At 37.3% G+C, this 21306-nt stretch overlaps 3 protein-coding genes across 3 annotated transcripts; 2 read left to right on the top strand and 1 right to left on the bottom strand.

The window, feature by feature from the left end:
* Positions 1–3565: 3565 nt before the first annotated feature.
* LOC107221715 (phosphatidylinositol 4,5-bisphosphate 3-kinase catalytic subunit delta isoform) lies at positions 3566–12153 on the bottom strand. Its single transcript, XM_015660818.2, has 11 exons — positions 11589–12153; positions 11278–11506; positions 10559–10788; positions 7063–7497; positions 6540–6970; positions 6140–6421; positions 5792–6070; positions 5436–5696; positions 5036–5350; positions 4196–4661; positions 3566–3945 (listed from the first exon to the last, which is right to left on the bottom strand). The coding sequence occupies exons 1-11, from the start codon at positions 11730–11732 to the stop codon at positions 3814–3816; spliced, it is 3204 nt and encodes a 1067-aa protein (XP_015516304.1). The 5' UTR covers positions 11733–12153; the 3' UTR covers positions 3566–3813.
* Positions 7823–10528, top strand: LOC124293825 (protein Spindly-like). Its single transcript, XM_046736291.1, has 6 exons — positions 7823–8320; positions 8486–8801; positions 9012–9132; positions 9228–9540; positions 9623–9779; positions 9875–10528. The coding sequence occupies exons 1-6, from the start codon at positions 8049–8051 to the stop codon at positions 10475–10477; spliced, it is 1782 nt and encodes a 593-aa protein (XP_046592247.1). The 5' UTR covers positions 7823–8048; the 3' UTR covers positions 10478–10528.
* A 134-nt stretch (positions 12154–12287) lies between the features above and the next one.
* LOC107221707 (28S rRNA (cytosine-C(5))-methyltransferase) lies at positions 12288–18994 on the top strand. The gene is made up of 7 exons (XM_015660805.2): positions 12288–12552; positions 12641–13038; positions 13935–14202; positions 15472–15728; positions 15796–15911; positions 16003–16175; positions 16286–18994. Exons 2-7 carry the CDS (start codon positions 12913–12915, stop codon positions 17305–17307), a joined length of 1962 nt encoding a protein of 653 aa, XP_015516291.2. The 5' UTR covers positions 12288–12552; positions 12641–12912; the 3' UTR covers positions 17308–18994.
* The last annotated feature ends 2312 nt before the right edge of the window (positions 18995–21306 follow it).

The raw sequence follows: 21306 nt of genomic DNA, 5'->3' as shown, positions 1-21306 counted from the left end.
GAGTGTAAGAAAATTTGATAAAAATCATCGCATGCGCTTGGGACAGAGAAATTTTAGGTAGACACCGAAAACAATTCGCCGACTTGTGATATCTGACAGCGATTGAAAAAAAAATAAAATAAATAAGATACATGAATTATCGAAGTATCTAAAAATCAATGTGATATAGAAATTGAATTTTCAATACAACGCTTGCGATTGGTGATATAAACGTGAATTTGAATTCTTCCCTGAGGAAAAAAAAAAAAAAAGAGAGAAAAAGAAAGGAAAACAAACAAAATTAAATTTAAAATAATACAGAACTAGTTTTTTGTTTCTTTGCGAATAATTACTTATTCTTGATGAGATCATAACTTCTCGTGTACAATCTATTTGTCTGATTTGTGTTTTTTTTTTTCTCTACGTTTCAAGTGATAATTCACCAACGATCCGAGGAGGGATAAAAATGGAAAAAAGAAGCGAAAAGTGAGGTGGGGGAGAAGGGATAAGAAAAAAAAAAACCTCTCTTCCAAATATTTCGAATTATAGCGTTATTAGCTAACGTCTCGCACAAATAAATAATGTACACGCATTAAATGTTGAACAAAATTGCAACCACGATTCAATTACGCAGTCTCCTCCCGTGATAGAAAAACGTGCGAATGATTATAATCTGGCCTGAGTAGGATGAAACCATAATCCATCTCAACAAACGATTTTTACCTTGACACACGTATTTCTAAAATTTCTAAATTTTAATATACCTAATTATACCACACGACTTTGTAATGGGTATCGAATTACTTAATCACTAGACATACTATATATATATATACATATAGTATACGTATAGTATATCGCTAGAGAATGGATGCCATTATTATTATTGTTATTATTATGGTTGTTATTATTATTGTTATTATCATCATCATCATCATCATTATCATTATTATTGTTATTATTGTTATTATACTAGAGACAAATAAATATTACCTAATTGAAGAATATGAAACGATACTTTATAAATTGATGATGATGATTATAATAATAACAACAACAACAACAACAACAACAACAATAATAATATACAATTATAAGGAAAGAAAAAAAAATAAAAAAATGCATGTACATATATACATGTGTGTGTGAGAGAATGTGTTACGCTGTTACAGTTTTACAATATTACAGTTTTAAACGCCTAGTTGACACATTCTTGATTGTACAAATCTTTCGAGTTGCATATATATTATTGCAGTAATAATAGTAATAGTAATAGTAGCAAAAAAAAAAAAAGAAAAAAAGAAAACATAAAAAAAAAACATGATACGCTATTACGAATCATTGTTCTATTCAATTCATCTATCGTGTAATATTATACACCTAAATATGTATATACTTGAAGCTATTATCACCTCATCTCCGCGTATTACATTCAAACTAGCAATTTTCGTACGTACCTACGTATCGTGCTACATCACTTTTCTTTTCTTTTCTTTTCTTTTCTTTTCTTTTTTTTTTGTTTATTTCAAAAAAGAAGACACGACTTCTCGCTGCTAAGTAATTTTCTAATCTTGTCGCGGTCGGGAGAAGAAAGAAGGAAAACAAAGAAAAAAAAAAAAAAAAAAACAACAACAAAACAACAAAACAACAAAACGACAAAACAACAAAACAATGCCGTACATAATTAATTCCGCCATGTGTTTATCAAACGTGAACTGTCTGTATAGTGTGCATTCTGTGAAAATATTTCTTGACATACGCGATGGAAATGGAATTTGAGAAAAGAGATTGATAAACGAGGAAAAAAAAAAAAAGAAAAATAAATAAATAAATAAAAAACAATAAAAGATACTTTACTAGCACAGAATGATTAAAATTTTACCGACTAAAGTAATCGTAGCAGTAATTGCAGCAATAATAATTATTATAATAACTATACTTGGGTGACCAAACTTTGATCAATGTGTGTAATTCAAATACATGCGTAACCGCTTTACTGTAATGGAATTGTACATATTGCTTTGGGTATCACATTGCCACTATCGGTTACAAATCATGACACCTGTTTTTCTTCCGGGTCTAATCGGTTGATATCAAAATTGATTAGGAAGAAATAAAAAAAAAATAAAATTTAAATAAAATATAAAAAAAAAAAAAAAACAAACAAACATATAGAAAAACAAAACGGGAGTTTTTGAAAATTGTTTTCATTTTTGCTCCGTCGTGAATTATAGCTATGTGAAGTAAAAGTGAAATATACGTTTATATGTGTAGAATAAATTTTCGGACACGTAACAGGAGAAAAAAGAAAAAAGAGAAAAATAATAATAGTGAAAGCGATAGCAATAACAATAATAATAATAATAGTAGTAGAAGTAGAAGTAACGATAATAACTGAAACTTTTTTTTTTTTGCTTCTAAGAAGACAAGAGACCTAAAAACTCATCGATTTATCATTTCCTCGTAATTTTTGTCTATACTATATTTAGACTATATTGTATGTATACGTAAATTTTATGTACATATACATATGTGTATACATTTATACTTCACCTATACATTAAACGTAAAAGCGAGCTTTGAAAACTGTTAATCCAGGATAGAAAAACGTTTGGATCTAGTCACCTGAAATAAAATTCAATTCTCATTGAACCTCACTGCCCTAGGAGCAATTTACTAATGTTCGAAATAATGCATTTCTTTATGATCCTACCTCTTTCTTCTTTTTACCGTTTCCAATCTCTCGCCAAATATAACAGCAAGGCAACATAAATAAAAATTTATGACTACGTAGAGTGGATATGTAATCTCGTGTCTAGTTATAGCTATTCGTTTAGGGTGTTTCGATAAGCAAAAATTAAGTCAATCGCAAACATTTTAGTCATTTCTCAGATGAGAAACTGAACACGTGTGGGCGCTAGTATGGGATAATCAACGTTCGTCTCAAATTCATTGTGTCTACCCGATTGGCGTTGCGCACATTTGTCAAGTGTCGTTCAATTTCCTTTTCCTATACCCTTTATCCAAAAGCGCATCTAGTATTCGCATGTCTAGGCAAATTAGCCTTTTTTCACAAGACAAATTTCACGATGAAAGAAAACAAACTTTGCACTATCGCAAAATACGGTGTAAAAATAACGACATGTTTGAGAGATAAGATTTCGTGTTTCTTTTTTTTCCAATTGTCTGTTTGCTGGTTTGTTTCTTTTTTAGCGTAAAGATACACGGTTTGCGGTGCGCATAAATAATATACATAATTAGGATTATTTAAGGTTTGTGAATTATTTACATTTAAATATGAAACGACGTTGCGAGAAATAGACTATTTTTTGCAACAACTCGGAGATACTGAGTTTCCCCTCAGGAACTTAGAATAATGATTATGTTACAATGTACGATGTGATACACGTATGTATAAGATAAATATACAAGATTTCTTGTTGGTTTTTTTTGCTTGTTTCATTTTTTCCTTATCACTTATCAATCTTACGATTCGACAAGTGAGTGAATAATTCTTAAAATCTAAACGTTGACGGAATAAAACTACCGTCGTTAACGTTTCTCATTTTCCCTTAGTACATAGATCTAGTAACGCCGTTTTATTTATTTACTTTTTTTTTTTTTTTTTGCTTTTTCTTCTCTTTGTTTTATATGTAAATCTGAGTGTATGAGATCTTCTTGTGAATAAAATATTGTCCGTAATATTTCATTGCATTTCTACGTAATAGCTTAAAAATTAGGAAGGGGAAAGAAGAAGAAAAAAAAAAAAAAAAAAAAAAAAAAACGAAACGAAAATGAGACAGTCTTACCTAGTATAACGAAATGAGAAAAGATTCATGCCGTTTTGTTGTTCTTGGCCATATTGTGGGAAGCCCAGTTCAACGAAGTTTTCCAAGAATTGCACAACGCCTCGTCAAATTTACTACGAAAATGCATCTGTGCTTCGTTCTCTGACATTTCTAAAACCTGGAATAATAAAACGAGATTTACAATCGCTATGTGTATATATAACTTAGGGTGGCCCTTGTATGGAGTCGAAAATAATACTCCTTAATTTTTACAGATTTTCATATCATTTCTCTAGTCTCCCTGTTTAAGCGGGAAGTTTCAAACTATTCATAAAATATGCTTTTTCGCTATATTTTTTACTGAATATTATTTCAAGGTTATTCGTATATATATATATGTATATATATTGAGAATTTTTTATACGTACTAGGGTGTCTCTCAGATAATTAAGATCCTTTTCCGACGAGAGCTCAGGAAGACCGGTAGAGATCATCATAGCAAAGAGTGATAAAATAAGTCCACCGTGTCTCCTTAAAACGAGGAAAGCTTGCTCGCAGTATCTTTGAAATCGTTGAAATTCCACCACCGCCTGACCTTTCTTTTGCTGACCTTTGTTTATAACGTGTACAAAGTCATGCGTCAATACAAAAGGGACCCTCTCCCTTCTGAAGCCAAATTTTTCTTTAAAGTGACCCAATATGTGACCGAAATCAATGTGAAATAACTGCCCCGTCTTTTTCACCATAATGTTGTCCGAATGGCGGTCAGCTATACCTAACACATATGTAGCGACACAATATCCCGCACAACTCAGCGTAAACTCTTCAACGGCTTTATTCAACGCAGCTTCGGTTTGGTTGTGATCCTTTAGCCAAGCGAGCAGCGAACCTCTCCTGCATCATTGTCAATAACATACGCAAATCAATTAACCGCGTACCATCACAGCAGGCAATATAGATACTTTCAATGCAACATCAACTTTCAATCAAAGAGGACCTATACTATGACATTGGAAAATTCCCTAGGGACTGTATTACTCATGCGACACTCACGTTTTCACATCATGAAATTAAAGGTACCCTTCTACCATTATTTGCATTGCTGTATCACCTTTTTTTTCCTACTAGAAAAAGCACTCCCTGTTATCAGACTTAAACAGGGATACCGTTTTATGTACAATCGACTGGATATTCTGCTTTGCGGATAAGGTGAGTGGCCGGAAATTAGGTGAATCGATATGAAAACGGCATAAAACATGAGGTTATACCTGAAAGCCGATGTCGCCGAAAACATTCCTTTCTCTTTTTGGATATTGGCTATAGTTTCAGCGTTAAGAACAACTTCGATCATTCCGACTCTGTGCTCCGTAGATATGCAGCCGTAGGGACTCATGCGCAGGTCTAAACCCTCGTTCTTCCAGAGCTTATCCATTATTCGCAGCATTTGAAGCGTCAACATATCTTGTCTAAGATCGTCACCGTGTTTTAGTATCAAGTATATATCGTCTCCGTACGGATCTGCGTTTTCAAAGACCAACCAAAGGGGTCGCATCTTACTGTCCATTACCCTGCATTTCTCCATTCTGTCACGAGTAGGATATCGAATTAATTTCAAATCTTCGTCTGTTGTATAGGTTTAACTTTAACGACACAGGAGTGATTACTCACTTTACATATTTCCATCTGTAACTTGGATCGAGGGGATTTAGTATATTAGAAACCGCTTCTCGGCAGTGAGGCTCTTGGAGAAATTCTTGCAGCGCGGCTTTGCGGTCTTTTCTCTGCCTCACGAGGTCTGAGGTCGTTCTCAACTTGTCTAAACATTCCATTTGCTTGGTAAGGGCACGCATATGTTCCTGACTTCCTCTACAGTAAGCTTCCAAGATTAACCCAAAACGCACGGACACCGAACCCACCTGCATTTCGGATCTGTAAAAGCGAATCATGCGTGAACTCGATATTTATCAGCAAAATTCAGATAAGTTTTATCGATATTTCGCAAATTCGCTTTCAAGAAAACTCACCTCAAATGCCAGAACAGGTAGTGTCCTATGCGCTGATTATTTAGCGCTCTTCTGAGCAAAAATTCTGTTAGTTCACACGATAGATAATTTTCGTGCTTCAGAGCTTGGACAAGTTGTAATAAATACAGGCTCAAATCTTCGTCGCTAACATCAATCAGGCACCGTACAGCAAAGCTCCGTACAGTCTGATCGGCGTACGCATAGTCCAGTAACTCTAAAGCTTTCTCCACGGGCAGCTTAGGCCACTGCTGAACCAGCGCCGTCACCTCTGCCACCTCCCTGGAATTGTGCAATCGTATTTTCATTAGTTTTCATTACTAATTGAGCAAAAACTCTCTTCAAGCATACCTGTGATCATTCCACTCGACGCAATGTAACAGCTCTGTTAATAGTGTAGGTATTTTCATTAGGCAGTGATACCGCAGCGCCCACATTGTTTTCCTCTCCTGCTCGTGCAGTTCATGCATCGGATCGCTATCGGCAAGCGTTCTCAACTGTTCCAATTGCTGAAACTTGTTGCTATCTAAATCCTGATAAAGTTCCTCCTCGTCTTCAGTTTCCCGCAAGCTGTTAGCATATTCCACAATTTTCTCCAGGGTTGGATAAAGCACTGAATTTTCATTACCGTAACTGAAAAAAAAACCGAAATGTGATGAGCATATTTATCAAAAATAGAATTAAGCAAAGTATATTATCGCTTCGACGAAGTTCCGTGATTGAATGAAAATTTTAATTGTCAAAAACTTGCTTCGGAAAGGTGAGCATAAGTGCCGCGGCGTGATCTATATGCGGATTGGAAACAACGGTTCCGAGGGGGTGAAGCAGATCTTCGTTCTGCATGTCTTCGGCGTACGTCCACGTGTAGAGTGTCATAGCGCCGGTTTTGAGCTGAGATTTGAAGTCGTATATCGTCGTGTTCGCCCAACACAATGGATTTATATAATATTCTTGTTTAGAGTCCTTGACGAGCCTCCGGCTCTTCAGCCCTCGCGCAGTCTTGCTTATCTCGTAAAGAACAAAACAAAGTCTCGACATCCTAGGTATGTCTCTGACTTTGATGTCGAATTTCAGAGTTTCTTCCCATTCACAGCTTCCCTCGTTTCTCACAATATTTTCACCGGTTTTCTGACTTTCACAGAGGGATTTACCGCCGTGAAAAAGACCCGCTTGTACGCCGATCTGTGGAAAAATATGAAATGTCGATATCGCTCATTAGTTGTAGAGAAAAAAAAAACAAACTGTGCATATTAGTCAACGAATACGGAAATTACCTCTACAGTATTGTGTACAGAGTCGCAATTCAGGCGAGATATGCCATTTACGTTGAACATAAACTGATCCTCCAGTTTCCAGGCAGATATATGCTTGCCTTTTTTGCGCAATGTGAGCGTGGAAAAAGACGGCCTGGTACGTTTAAGACTATCAATTTCTGGCAATTCACAAATACTATAGTGATTGATGGACAGATTAATAACGCTCAATGTAACTAGAGTCGGCGTTATATCTCGAGCCAGACAATCCTGAATATAGAAGAATTGTATAAGCGGATGATCTCCGATCAGGTACTCTTCCTGACCGCAAACTTTGAGTATAAAATCCCCAGGCCTTTCGCCCCGCGAATTTAAAATGTTAGCCTTTTTATTCAATATTTGCGTCAGTAGTTGGTGCGGTGTGATGTTGTGCGGTATTTGAAACGTGAATGTAGTCTGAAATAAAACAAGGTAATGTAAAAAAATTTATTCAATTTCTTTTCTTCATACATCTTCAGGTCAATGTTAATTTTACAGAGTGTGCTAAGGCTACACTATGCTCTGCTTTAAATAACTAAAGGATCACTTTCATAAAAATCCACTTTTCAATTGTTTTTGTCCATCAATTGCTTGCTAAAAGTAAAACTGTAAGCCCTCGAGTTAATAAATTAAATGGAAAACAAATAGGTTTAATCCAATTTGAGAATTGAACCCAAGTGAACTTCTTTATCGACTGAATCAGAGAGGTAAGTTAAGACGAAAGGCAAGGCTAGCAGCTTGCAGGCTGGTAAACAAACCTCGATTTGAAATTCAATCCAGTGTCAGTTGGGGCTTCAGTGTAATATAAAATTTCTAACAACCGAGGTTTCGGCGAAAGTTGAAGAAACGCAGGTTGAAATTATGAGTTGAAAAATTGTCTTTCTACACTCGTTAATTTTTCATTCCGTAGCTTTATTTTATTGTAAGTTTGAAATTTGTAAATCAAGCGATACACCTAACCTAAAAAAATGCTCGACGGCGGGGATGATAGCTCGTTAAAAACGAATCAGAAAAAAACTAACGAAGAATTAAAATACGAGATGAGCGAATTGAATAAGCTGTTAAACGCGGAAACAGAATACAACGAAAAGTACCAACAGGAGATGCACGAGATGCGACAAAAGTTGGGAGCCGCTCTCGCCATGCAAAAAGATCTTTTCGAAAGCAACGAATTATTGGAGGAAAATCTTACCCGGCACAAGTTGGATGCGGAAATGAAGACAAATCAACTTTTAGAAAAGTAAGAACATATGAATTTAAGACCTGATTCTCGTTTGCCAATAGGAAAGAAAGAAAGCACATATGCAAGAAGAATTGAATAATGTTTTCCGTTCTATTTTTATTTTCCTTTTTGTTTTTTTTTTTTGTTGTTGTTGTTGCTCAAAACGCTCAATGATTATTCCAGATTTGCTAACGAGAAAAAGGATTACCAAGAACAACTCTCAGAGCTTGAGGCAAGCCTGGCTGGTGAAAAAAAAAAGAATCAAGAGTTGAATGAAAAAATTGCCGTTAAGGAAAAACTACTCTTCGTTACTGCACGATCCGAAAGTTTAGACAAAAGTGAGGAATTACTAACAACGAAGCAAACGATCGCTAGTCTCAACGAGGAATTAGATAAGAAAGAAAAAGTTCAGGAAGAGTTGTTATTTATACAACAGCAGCTTGAGGAAACTATCGTGAAGCTTAAAAAAGACTACAATGAAGTTGCGGAAATATTGGAGGTACCTGCAGTTAAAAAAAAGTATTTCATACTTTTAGTCAAATTATCATAACATGATTTAGTATGATTAAAATATTTCAGACATGGCGCTAAATTTTTTTTTCAATGTGACGGGTCTCTAATATCGATTTGATTCTACTGCCTGTTTTGCATTGAATCTTGTATTATCAACATTTTCACCCTGTAATGCAATCCCGATTTTTTTCTACAGTTGAAAAAAGCAGATATAAAATCACTGAATGAGATTTTGGAAACTACCAAGGATGAACTTGTTATATGTCGGTCTGAGTTGGAGTCATTGAAAGCTGTTCCCGCGAGTGATTCTGTCAAGGGTATTTTTTTTTTATCTTCTGTACTAAGATTTGTGCAGATTTCTCAACTCTTGATATAACTCTTTCGTTTGTTTACATCTGATTTCTTTTTATAGGGAATTCGCTGTTTGCCGAAGTAGAAGATAATCGGAGAGAATTGATAAAAGACTTGACATCAATGAAGGAAAAATACATGGAAATGAAAGAAACTTACAGAGCAAAGGAGAATGAAATTAGTGCACTCAAAGCTGAGAGAGCGACGTTACTTAAAAGATGGAAAGATGACGATGCAGAGATGATAAATCATAACGCTAGTTTGATAGAAACGTACAAAGCGCGTATTTTGGAGTTGGAGAATAAGTTGAAAGAGGAAGCAAAAAAATTGAAAGTTACAGACGGCAACAAAGAGCCAGCTAACAATAATTTCAGGTAAACGACCATTCGCATTTTATCTGTGATACTAAATACTGCAATTATTGTTTGCCTAATGTATTTGAATATTTCTTTATAGCTACCTACAATCTCTGTTGGCAACAAAGAAGAAAGAGATTGAAGATCTGCAAAGTCACCTGGATGAATGTTCAACGCAGAAGATTATACAAGAAGAAATTAAATGCTATCTTTCAAAGCAGCTCATACAGTGGAGACGCAAAGCCATGTCGTTTCAGGTGATCATTCATTTATTTATTTATTTATTTATTTTATAAAACTTCAGGAGCATATGATTATAGTTCGAAATTAACAGCGATTGAATTTTTCACAGGCACAGGCATTGACTGCGCAAAATCAAATCAAATGTGAGGACTGTTTGAGACTGAACTTAAAAGATTTTGGGGATGCTAATATCTGTGGAGGAATTGAGCATCTAGATGGAGAATCGATGGAAAATATCGCTTCTAATTTAGGCGAGGCGTGTCACGTCGATGATACTTTGGAAAAACTACTCCAAGTTCCGAGACTTTCGACGGATGAATGGAAAAGTTCAACAGCTTCTGTGAGCGGGCTCAATAATGATTTGGAAATTTTGCAAGAGTTTAATACACTCGGGGAATCCAAGGAAGCAATTCGTTCAAGAAAAAGTATTGAAACCTGTCGGGTATCACTGTCTCCAAAAACAAGCATTGGTTCACAAGAGTCGAATAAAGAGAACACCGCCGATACTTCAAACGCGATTGACGTAACTCTAAAATCAGCACTTGTCAAACCGTTAAAGAAAACTACGTGTCCCAAGAATCAAGAGAAGACGACAAAGAGTTTGAGATTTACATCCGATACAGTCGATGTGCAAAAGCCTAAACTAATCAAGCAAAAAGTCGAGAAGAAGAAATGTCCAGTTGTTTTTATCAGTACTCAACCAAAAAAATGATTTCTTACCTAATTTTGATAGAATGATTTTCATACACTATTATTCAAATAAAATAAATATCATGTAATTATAAATCCTTACCTCTGTGTTCTCAAACTTAGTGACCAGCACAATATTACCATCCTTGAGTCGAGATTCAATATTCTTAGGTATAATATGCAGAGGTGCTAATCGCGGAGGAAATTGATAGCAGACTTTTTCCTCCCAAGATTTCTTCTGTCTACTTTGAACTATTTCGTCTCCCAGGAGTCTCATTTTCCATCGAAAGTCATTCACCTCTGAATTTTTTAGCGCGACAAATTCGTGCAGCCCTTGAATGAAAAAATCACAAGTTAGGAGCAATTTAAAAATTTCCAACACAGAAGCTGATCTCGTATCTCATGATAATTATTCCCTTTTCCTACTAAAACGTTTACCATCTTTCCTCGGTACTTGACCAAGAATAGAAAAACAGATATTGTTTATGTAGTTAAGACCCGTTTTGCTTCTAAATTGTTTCAATTAATTTATCCTGCATGACAGATGTTTAATCAGTACAGTTCATTGAATCTTCGTACAGAGTTTCGTCATGTATTTATTTACGCAAACTCATGCAAAGTACAGAAAGAAAAGTCTTGTCTCTCCGATTGGAAAAATTGAAACGAAAATTGTGCAAAATGTAATTCGATCTGAACTCTGGCGTGTAGACTTGTCAATGATTCAGTTAATACCATTAGATGAAAACAATGAGAAACGTAGGATGTAAAATGTGAGTTTAAGTAGCGACATTTATATCCACAGATGATTGAATTAGTATTTACCTTTGCCGATGAGGTGACTTATTTGATTATCCAATATTTTGTCCCCTTTCTCTCCCTCGCGTTCGATAACCTTAAATACCGCGCAGAAAGGTTTGATATCACAGAGTCGTCTGTTTTCATCGCGCAATTCCTCAGCCTCGGCCATAGAATTGATGCACGAGAATACATAGGAATTGGCATCGCGCAGTGTTCCATGTAGCGGGTACTTGCTTGCCTCGTCCCAGAGATCCTGGATAAATAAATATTGAAAGAACAAGAAGGCGAATGCAAGAAAGTAAATCGACGAGCCCGAACAACCGGGGTTTACAAACCTCCTTGATCTCCGCGAGGGTGGCATTCCGATTCGTCTCGAGGGGTATGACGACCCCATTTGGCATCAAGCACGTGAGCTCGACAACCTCGGTGGGTGGCTTGAACCAGTAGTTGTAGGTGTAAACGCTGGGTACCTGAACCATGGTGTTTCCGTGGGTGCGAGATCGGGGCCTGAAACCGAGGATAATAAGGTATTCGAGGTCTCTGGGGGGTCTTAATCACATCTCGCGATTTAGAGCCGTCACGTTAGGGCCGTGACACAGTTCCATCCTTTCCATTGTAGTATCGTGAAAGCAGGACGACCGACGACGAACAACAAGCGGCTAGTGTCACTGCTACATTTTTCCTTTCCACGGTTCTCGGTAACACCGGGATAATAAATAATTCTCGACGGCCTTCGATCCCCCCTTCGTGTCTCGACACCCTGTCTGAGGATCGGTCGGAGATTTCGGAGCTGAGGGATCCCGACGGCAAAAAGAAATCGCTCGAGACAACAACGGACCAGAAATGCAAATAACTATCACTGCACGCAATAACAACACTATCGGCCATTATTCATTTTGCTCTCTCTCTCTCTCTCTCTCTCTCTATCTCACTCTCTCGCTCGAGACTCTTGCGCCTACTCTCTCGACTGACGGACTATACGGGGGTAACTTCACACGGTTACCACTTTACCAGTTGCGTCTGGGTTGTTCGTTCCATGTTCGTGACTGACGCAGAGCCATGCTGCATGTTCAACATTTTCTCCACGGTTTCAGGCTTATTTCTCGCAGTTATCGACTCGCCCCGAGAGAGCCTCGAGCGATCCAATCTATTATCCTTGTGAACTTTAATCTATCGCGTCATCGTCTCGTCAATCTATTCGAAAATAAAACATCGGAATGTAACGTCGCGGATGAAAAGTTGCGTGACAAATTATTATCCATGACTGCATCAATATATCACGGAGTAGCAGGCACGCGTGTGGGTATACAACATGTATTCATACTACTCCGTGGAATACATGTTGCACACATTCACGTAAACGCATGTCTTTTCATCCCCACCTTAGGCAACTTCAGACGAGTCTTTTCACTCCTGTGTTGTTGGTAACATCGGCTGCTAGGTGTACGAGTAACCGGCGCAGTTCACGCTGGTAACAAGTAACAAACGAACAACGCCGAATGTGTTTTCCGAGCCGCGACGCCCCGTTGCAACGTCATGTGATATCCTAACCAACATTCCGCAACAGCAGCAGCAGCGGCGTGATCACCGTTAATCTATCCGCGTTACACCCTGCCTGAACACCTACCAGCGGCGATTGATCCTGGAAAATGCGATAACATGTCGGGCGTATTCGAACACTCGATAAAAGTACCGAGGCTTTACAAAACCGTTGCTAAAATTGTACAAACTGTTAGGGAGGACGGTGCCAGCCTCAAACAGTTAGTTTATCTCAAACAGCATCCCGTAAGTACTTAATTACTGCTGGGGTCGCCTCGTGTTTTTCAAATATGAACGAATACATGCATTTGTTTTGTCCGCTCTTCTTTTTTTTTCGTTCTATCTCTCCTTCCTTTCTTTGTCGCGCCCGACGATAACGACGTTAACGAACATTAACAGTTTGTCAGAATTTCTACCAATTAATGCCCATTTTTGAAAGAATGTGCGTACGATACGAAAAATTACATTAACAAGTGGGCGATAAATTAAAAAAAAAAAAAAAACAGTAAAAATAAAGAAAAAATTATTTCAATACTGAAATTCTAGTTGACAACTTCAGAGAAGGAATATTTGTCAATTTATATGGATTGCGCTTATTGTCGGTTTCTTTTCTTATTGCTATAATGATTTTTTGTACACATTTTCCTTTCTCAGAGATTAAAAGCTGAACAATTTTTACTCATTAAATACCAGTATTTTAACAATTATGCATTCTTTGCATCGGAGAAATGAGAGAACCGAGTGATTGTTTTAAAACATCAGTAACCATGATTTTTCCAGTAAAATTATTTGTCTCACTTAATTTTGCATACATTAAACGAAATTTTTTTAATCGAATGAAGTTTATTTCACGTCGGTTTATGATACATATGAATTTTTGATCCAACTTTTTCCTTGTGGTCAAGAAACACTTCTGACCAGACCGTACGTCTGATAAATACTACGGAAGTAATTTTATTTTTTTCACAAACCTTGGTAACGAATCGCTGAAACCAGATGCAAGAATAATTTTTCCTCAAAGAAAAGCATTTTATTTACTTATTCATGCTCGACCAACGCAATTATAACGCTTTTTCCTCATTCCTTATCTTTGCTAACATCCTGATCATGCGGTCTAAATGGGATATTGGTATGACACACAGAATATTAAGGCGTTGTATGCTCTCGCGCTCACGAGTCTCCAGCACGCTTCTCAACTGGATCAGCTTATTCGTCGAACAAAGATACTGGTAAACGAGCCCCGACTTGACCCATGGCTAGCCAGAGTTTTGATCACTGAATTATTGTGGGGAAAAAAGCACTTGAGCTCAGAATGCAAGCCAGTGTTAACGGTTCTTGCCTATGAGAAATTATTGAAGGATGAGCTAAAGAATACAGAGTCATTTGTAAACCCTGAGAATAAGCTAAAAGGTAAACAGAATTTTCAATCTCTAATTGTTAACCGGTTGCATGTTGTTTTTGCAGAACATTTGCCGCATTGAGAGTGGCTGCGTGAAGAGACACAGAGACTTAGCACCTTTTCCCGGTAACGAAACGGTTTAAAATCCAACGTGCAGCGCTGCCGGTTTCATGGTTCTAATCATCCGTAACAACAGAATACAATCGAGAAGACATTCTAAGATAAAGCAGTTCTGGTCCTGCTTCGTTAATGATTATAATAGGCAAAACTCTAATAGCTTTGAAGTTGTGCAAAAGTCATCGGACGTCGGCGATAATATGTACGAAGAGAGGAGAGAGAATGTGCGTCAACTCAGAGTCCTGGGATTGTTGTTCCTCTACAGCACCGCCATGTTCACTTTGCCATTTGCCGCATTTTTTGGATCTCGGCATATCCTGAACACCGAATTTCACACCGACAAATTCACTACCAATTGCATATCTGCCTTAGCCGCTGTAGTTACAGTTAATTTAATCATAGCCAGTTACGCATATCGGGCACTTTTCGAACCTGAGCCTGCGACAGGAGAAACCATTTCTGATAGTCGAAGCGAAGTCGACAATCGACCTATGTCCAAATCCGACCTCAATTTGAAAGAAGACTGAAGGATTTTGTAATACTGATGATATTATTACACAGTATCTTTCTTATTTTCCTATTCTTAGCATTCTTAGGGTTTTTTTTTTTTTTTTTTTATTGTTTTTCCTATCTCAACGATAATTGTTTTCCCAATCCGGATTATCCTTTACAATTCTAAACCCATTGACCCACTGCTATAAATAGTATCGGATCTATTCACATACCTCTTTACATTTTTAAATTTAGAGCAATGAATTCTAGCCGATGTACAGAATATATTCAGGTCCAACTGTATTTTTGTCAAAATAAACAGTGTCTAATATAAGTGAGAATAACCCGTGAATTTCATTTCAACAATCTTCTATCCGGGCACAATCACGTTTGAACTGTAAGACTCTTTATGCAAGATGATTAATCATTCAGATTTCTGTGAACATGATTGTGCCCAAAATTTTCCTCCCACGCATTGTTCATTGTCGAGAAATCGATGAATAAAATTGAAACGATTACAAGAGGCAAAAAATCTACCATTCACCCGAATCTCACATTCCAATGCAATTTGTGCCAGTCACTGATAATTTTGAGAATGAAAAGGAAACGATTGCTCAATACGAATGCGTACCAGTTAATCGGAGCATTGAGTACTGAATTTTGATTTTCAGTTGAAAAGCCAAGATATGTCAGAGTCAATACATTGTCGATGTCCGTGGAGGAGGCGATCGAATCTTTCAAAGAAGAAGGATGGCGTCAATTGCACAGGAGCAAAGATTATGTCGAGTTTATCGAGTCTGTGTCAAAGCTGAGCGGTGCGGCATTCATCCAAGACATACACGTCCCGGAATTGTTGATATTTCCGGCAAAAACGCAATTCTACAACCACGCCGGCTACATTAGCGGGTCAATAATCTTACAGGACAAGGTGAGAAAATTTTGACAATTGCAAAGTTTACTCTGTAACCGAGTATAGATTATTTTCATCTTTACAGGCAAGTTGCTTGCCAGCCTATCTACTCGATGCTCGGCCAGGATCTACTGTACTTGACATGTGCGCTGCGCCAGGAATGAAGACAACGCATTTAGCTGCGATGCTCAATAATAAAGGGTACACGCCAGCTAGATAATGCTTCAAATTTGTTTCACCAAAGTTTTCGAGCAAGTTGCTTCTCTCTAACTACAGGATCCTCTAATTCCAGAAAGATCTATGCGGTGGAAATCGACAAACGAAGGTATCAGACGCTCTGTGAAATAGTCGCATCGACAAACTCTCATTGCGTAGAAACCATCAATGCCGATGTAATGACGCTGGACGCCCGACAATGCCACGATGTTGAATATATTTTGGTAGATCCAAGCTGTTCTGGTTCAGGTAACTTGCGCTTTGAACTTGTTATTGAACCGATTACAATCAGAAATTTGTTAATTTTCCAACGACACGCAACAGCTTGAATGAAACGTTGCCCTTGTTCATTTTTTTAGGAATGCTCGACAGGCTGGACATCGACTCCAATACCGAAAAATGCGCACCCGGAAGATTAAAGAATCTACAGTCGTTTCAGGTGATAATACTTCGTCATGCTCTCCTAAATTTTCCCAAGGCAAAGCGGATTGTTTATTCAACTTGTTCTCTCTATCCCGAAGAGAACGAACAGGTCATCGACGACGTTATATCCCAGGTTGGAGATGCGTACAAACTAGTATCAGCGAAAACACTTATGAATGAGAACTGGCTAAATTACAGTTCGACAGATTATAATTGTAAGGATAATTGCTTGTATGCTAGACCCGAGACTGACTTGAGTAACGGTTTCTTCGTGGCTGTTTTTGAGAGGAATTTTGACGCTCCGTTACCAGATATTAAACGCAAAAAGAATAAACTTGGAGCTGATACAATCAAAGGACAAAACGGTGTGGAGTCAAGTGAAATTCAATCTAACAAGAAAGATAAGAAAAAGAAGCAGAAGCACTCCAATGAACATGCGTCGAGTAATGAAAACGGTGGCGCAACTGTTACGCTGGGAAGTGAGGAAATCACTGCCGATTACGGAACAGTTATTCAAGGAGGAACAGACGTGGTACGAAAGAAGAAAAAAAAGCGAGCAAAAGATTTTGACGTAACAAAGAACGCAGGCGCAGAAGAAAATTCTCAGAATGATTGCGACAAAGTTAACAAAACTGAAGAAAAGATATCAAAACGCAAACACAAACACAGCGTTAGCGTGGAAACAATTGTAGAAAATTGCGACGAGTTGTCGACGAAGAAAAAGAAATGTAAGAAATCGCGAACGGAAGACAAAGAAATTGACTCGGATGCACTTCGAGGAGATGAAGAAAGCGTTAAAAAGAAGGTAAAAAAATCAAAGAAACAACGCGATCGTGTAGAAACTGAAGACGATGCGGAAAATGAATCGAAACACAAGGTATCCAACGATCAAGTTGACAAAACTGCCGAGAGCGCAGACTCAGCGTCTCGCAAAAAACGTAAAAAGAGGAAAGTTTGAATTGTTGCAGAAATACTGTATCTAAATATTTTCCTAACAATGACACAGCCTGCAATTTCCTTACTATATCTTCCTCGGTAAAAACATTTTGGCAATGGAATGGAAAAAAAATTGAGAAACTCATGAAAACAAATAAAACAAAAAAAAAACAATAACAAGAAAATCTCTGGCCACAGTTTTTGCGCAAATGAAGATGAACAAGAATTAAACACCATGTAATAGGACACAGTAGAAATGATTTTGAGCAAATCGAACGAACCAAGCCAAGGTTTTTGGCACTTTGAGAAAAGGTTTCACAATTAGAACGTTCAAAATCCTTAAACTCGGATTAAAACGGGTGGTTTTGATCCTACTCTGCTATTATCGGATTCATTTTGTTCGCTAGAAAGATCTCCAGAGTTCGTCTATCACAATATCTAAAGCATCGCAGTATAACAGTTATAAAATTACCTTGGCGGCGCGTACATCTCGCTAATATCGAACAGCTTCCACATGGAACTGCGTGTAAAATTGTACGACAAATCGTCGCGGCTTCTCGACTTGTTTAAAAGCGTACAGCGATCCATCGAAAATGGCGTAGGACAACCGATCACCACATTAAGCAAAGTTCGATTCGCACCGTGTTTTGTTTTATTTCGCGTTTGTTACATGAAAATGGTGCAGGTCAACCGATCACCAAATTAAGTTCGATTCGAACCGTGTTTTATTTTATTTCGCGTTTGTTATGTGAAAATAGCGCAGAAACAACGGATCACCACATTAAGGAAATTCCAATTCCCAGCGTGTTTGACTTTATTTTGCGTTTGTTACGTTAAAATGATGTAGGACAGTCGATCACCAATTTAAGCGAAGTTCAATTCGCACCGTGTTTTGTTTTATTTCGCGTTAGTTGTGTGAACATGGCGTAAGACAAGCAATCACCAAACTAATCAAAGTTCAAGTCGCAGTGTGTTTTGTTTTATATCGCGTTTTCCCACCGTCCGTATCTCTCTTTCTGTCACTTAAGTTTTCTTATGTTATGATCCATCCGTTGTTTACACTGCAAAGCAGCGATGACGCGATGACCAAACACGCAGAACGTGCTTTATTGGAGATTCAATCTTTTGTAATATCTCAATGGCTGTACGTTTTTGCTGCTGGAGTTCGCGGACACGTGCTGAGCAGCATCCGCCTCGTTATCCTTAGCTTCCGGACCGTAGAGTACGTATTTTTCACTTCTGTCAGATGCGAGGAATATTTTCGTGAGCAGCGATCTTATTTCGGCGCATTTACTCATCCTCGTGATTCAGATATTGCACAAATAACATCGACAAAAGCGCTTCACTTTCCACGCTTAATTTAAACAAATGAACCGAACAATAAGTTACTGTAAACACGGTTAATACTATATAAGTTATGAAAATTGTGTCTCTGCTTTCCTCGTATGTATCACTCCGATGATTGACAAACGACTCTGGTGCATAATTTTTCGATGTGTTCTCCTCAGCCGCGTAAACGCCTACCGACGTCTTTCACTCGGCGGGTATTTCCTTTCTCGACCACACTCGTCCGGTTTACAATCAAGACTGTTTAATTCTGCCGTAAACTCTGTTTAATAAATGTAAATTGATCTTCTTTATCATTCGATTCTTTCGTTTGAAAAACAACAATACACGTATAAAAAAATAAATAAACAGAATTTAGAGTATCGATGAATGTTTATAATATTTCATCTCACCTCGAGAATTGCTTGGTTCTCAAAGTTGGCGCTGCTTTTAACTTTTTGAACTGCAGTTTAGCGCGCCGGAACGTGAGAATGATAAAAAATAATCGTTTATCGATTATCGATTAAATCGATTAAATTTCCCCGATTAATCGAGTATAATCGATTATTTTTCCTCATAATCGGCTTTTGTTTTTTACTCCCATGAACCCACCCGTAAAATATCAATTTATATAAATTATCATTATTTACAAATTAATTTTTTCATACCCGAACCTCGACCGAATTTGTGTGACTTTATTTTTTTTACCCTAGAACCTCGATCCGTGCCACTCTGGCGATTTTTTGGCGATATTGTCACACATATTGGAAGACTCTGTAATTTTTTCAGCAAAAAAGGGGTCCTTTTTGAATAAAAAAAATAATTTCTTCCTTTTTTGGTAAAAAATCAGCTTTACCGGAACGTAAATATGTTTTCAAAAATTCCTCTCGAAAGCTAACAAAAAACTACAACTTTTATGTAGAGTCATTTTTTTTATAAAAAAAAATAAAAAAAAAGTCTAAAAATAATAATGAATAATTAGACGATTTTGCACAGTCCATTCAATTTATTTGTATTTCGTGAGAAAAAAAAACAATGATGTAACACGCGGGACTTGAACCCGAGACCGCCAGAGTCGGAGCCGTCTACCTTGCCCACTGGGCTGTGTCCAATTGATTTGAAACGACGTTACTTTACTGGTATAATACATACGAGTTAAATTTTCGAACGATTTTTCTCGAAAACTATGAGCCGTTGAAAAAAATCCCTGTACTCAGGTACTCAGGGTAGGTCACTCTACGACATATCTGAGACCCATCAAAATCCGTAAGTGACAACCTGTAAGGTCCCCTTTTTTAGTGGCCTTCGCTAGCCGGAAGGCTTGGGAGTTTTTGTCGAAAATACGTCTGGCGTTTCACCGCTGGAACGTTTTATGTGCTGCATTTTATCACTCTTCACGCATACTTAGTTTCACAACAAGGTTCACTCATTCGTATCAGACTAAGATAAGATTTCTCGACTTTTCACGGGAGTTCCCCGATGACGAACAAGGCAATTTCATACCGGATGGAGATTCACGGAACCTTGTTTACCTCTTTCACACACAGAAGCCACTGTAATGGTCCCCTTATTTTTCGTCATTCTCTTCATATTTCATTCAGAATCCTTCTTTTTTTTTGCATTTTGAGGTAAAAAAATACTTAAACTTTGGAATTATTAGGATTTTTTGTGACTTCGTCATTGTTTATAATTGTTATAATTGTTATATAAATGAACGTATGCAAAAAAAAAAAAAAGTATCTTCATGAATGCAATTCGTTGACGGAGAAACTTGATAATAAACGTATACTAAAAACGCTTGGAATTAATTGGTTCTCAAACGGAGATCTCAGAATGACCGTTAGATTTACAAAATTCAATGTATAGGGGTAGTTTTCACCCTCCTTGGGGGTGTACGTAGATAGTGTTGGGGGTTTCGGCCTAAAATCATACTCTCTCAAAATAAATATTCATACAAATCTCAATCAAGAACACTGTCTAAAACAATTTTGACAATTCACCCTTAAATTTTCGGCATTAGATTCACATTCAGCGTCGAAAAACACACGGGAAATGTACAATTACACACCCGTGCCAAAAAAAAAAAATCTCAATTGCGTGATTAAAAGGGTTCAATCAAAAATTGATGTAAAAATGGTGCCGAACGACATTTAGAATATTGTAAGATAAATTTGTCGCATCAATTGATATCGTCGAAACGTACCGCCGAGAGTTGGAAATTTGCAAAAAATTTCCCTACGATTAATCCCACTTCTAAAATTATAAGGATTTCAGAAAATAAAATCTACCAAATAAAACTATTTCACAAATAAATTTCTAAGAATATAACAAGCCTGCTGCAACTGTTCTTAGTTCATCGATCGCCGGAAGGCGAAGCTTTCGCGTTTATATCGACAAAAGAAGAAGAATTGAAAAAAAAAAAGAAAAAAAAAATAAACATTGTACTTAAAAATTACAAAGGTGACGTGTCGTCATTAATTAATTATTTGATCTTCACGCCACAATTTAATCTCTTCGGGATATAAGGAAAATAATAATAGCAGTGATAAAAATTGCTGCTGGTTTCTCGGTTTCAGTCCGTTCCTATATTGTCGTTATCTCTTCCGGTCTTTTGTTCCCGATAGGAGAATACAGGGACTGACATTATCGCTTCAGTTCTCTGAGACGACGGACCGGACGGTCCAAGGTTTCGGTT

Source organism: Neodiprion lecontei, chromosome 4 (genome assembly GCF_021901455.1).
Source record: "Neodiprion lecontei isolate iyNeoLeco1 chromosome 4, iyNeoLeco1.1, whole genome shotgun sequence".
NCBI classification, from domain to species: domain Eukaryota; kingdom Metazoa; phylum Arthropoda; class Insecta; order Hymenoptera; family Diprionidae; genus Neodiprion; species Neodiprion lecontei.
This window is presented reverse-complemented; position numbering and strand designations above follow the sequence as displayed.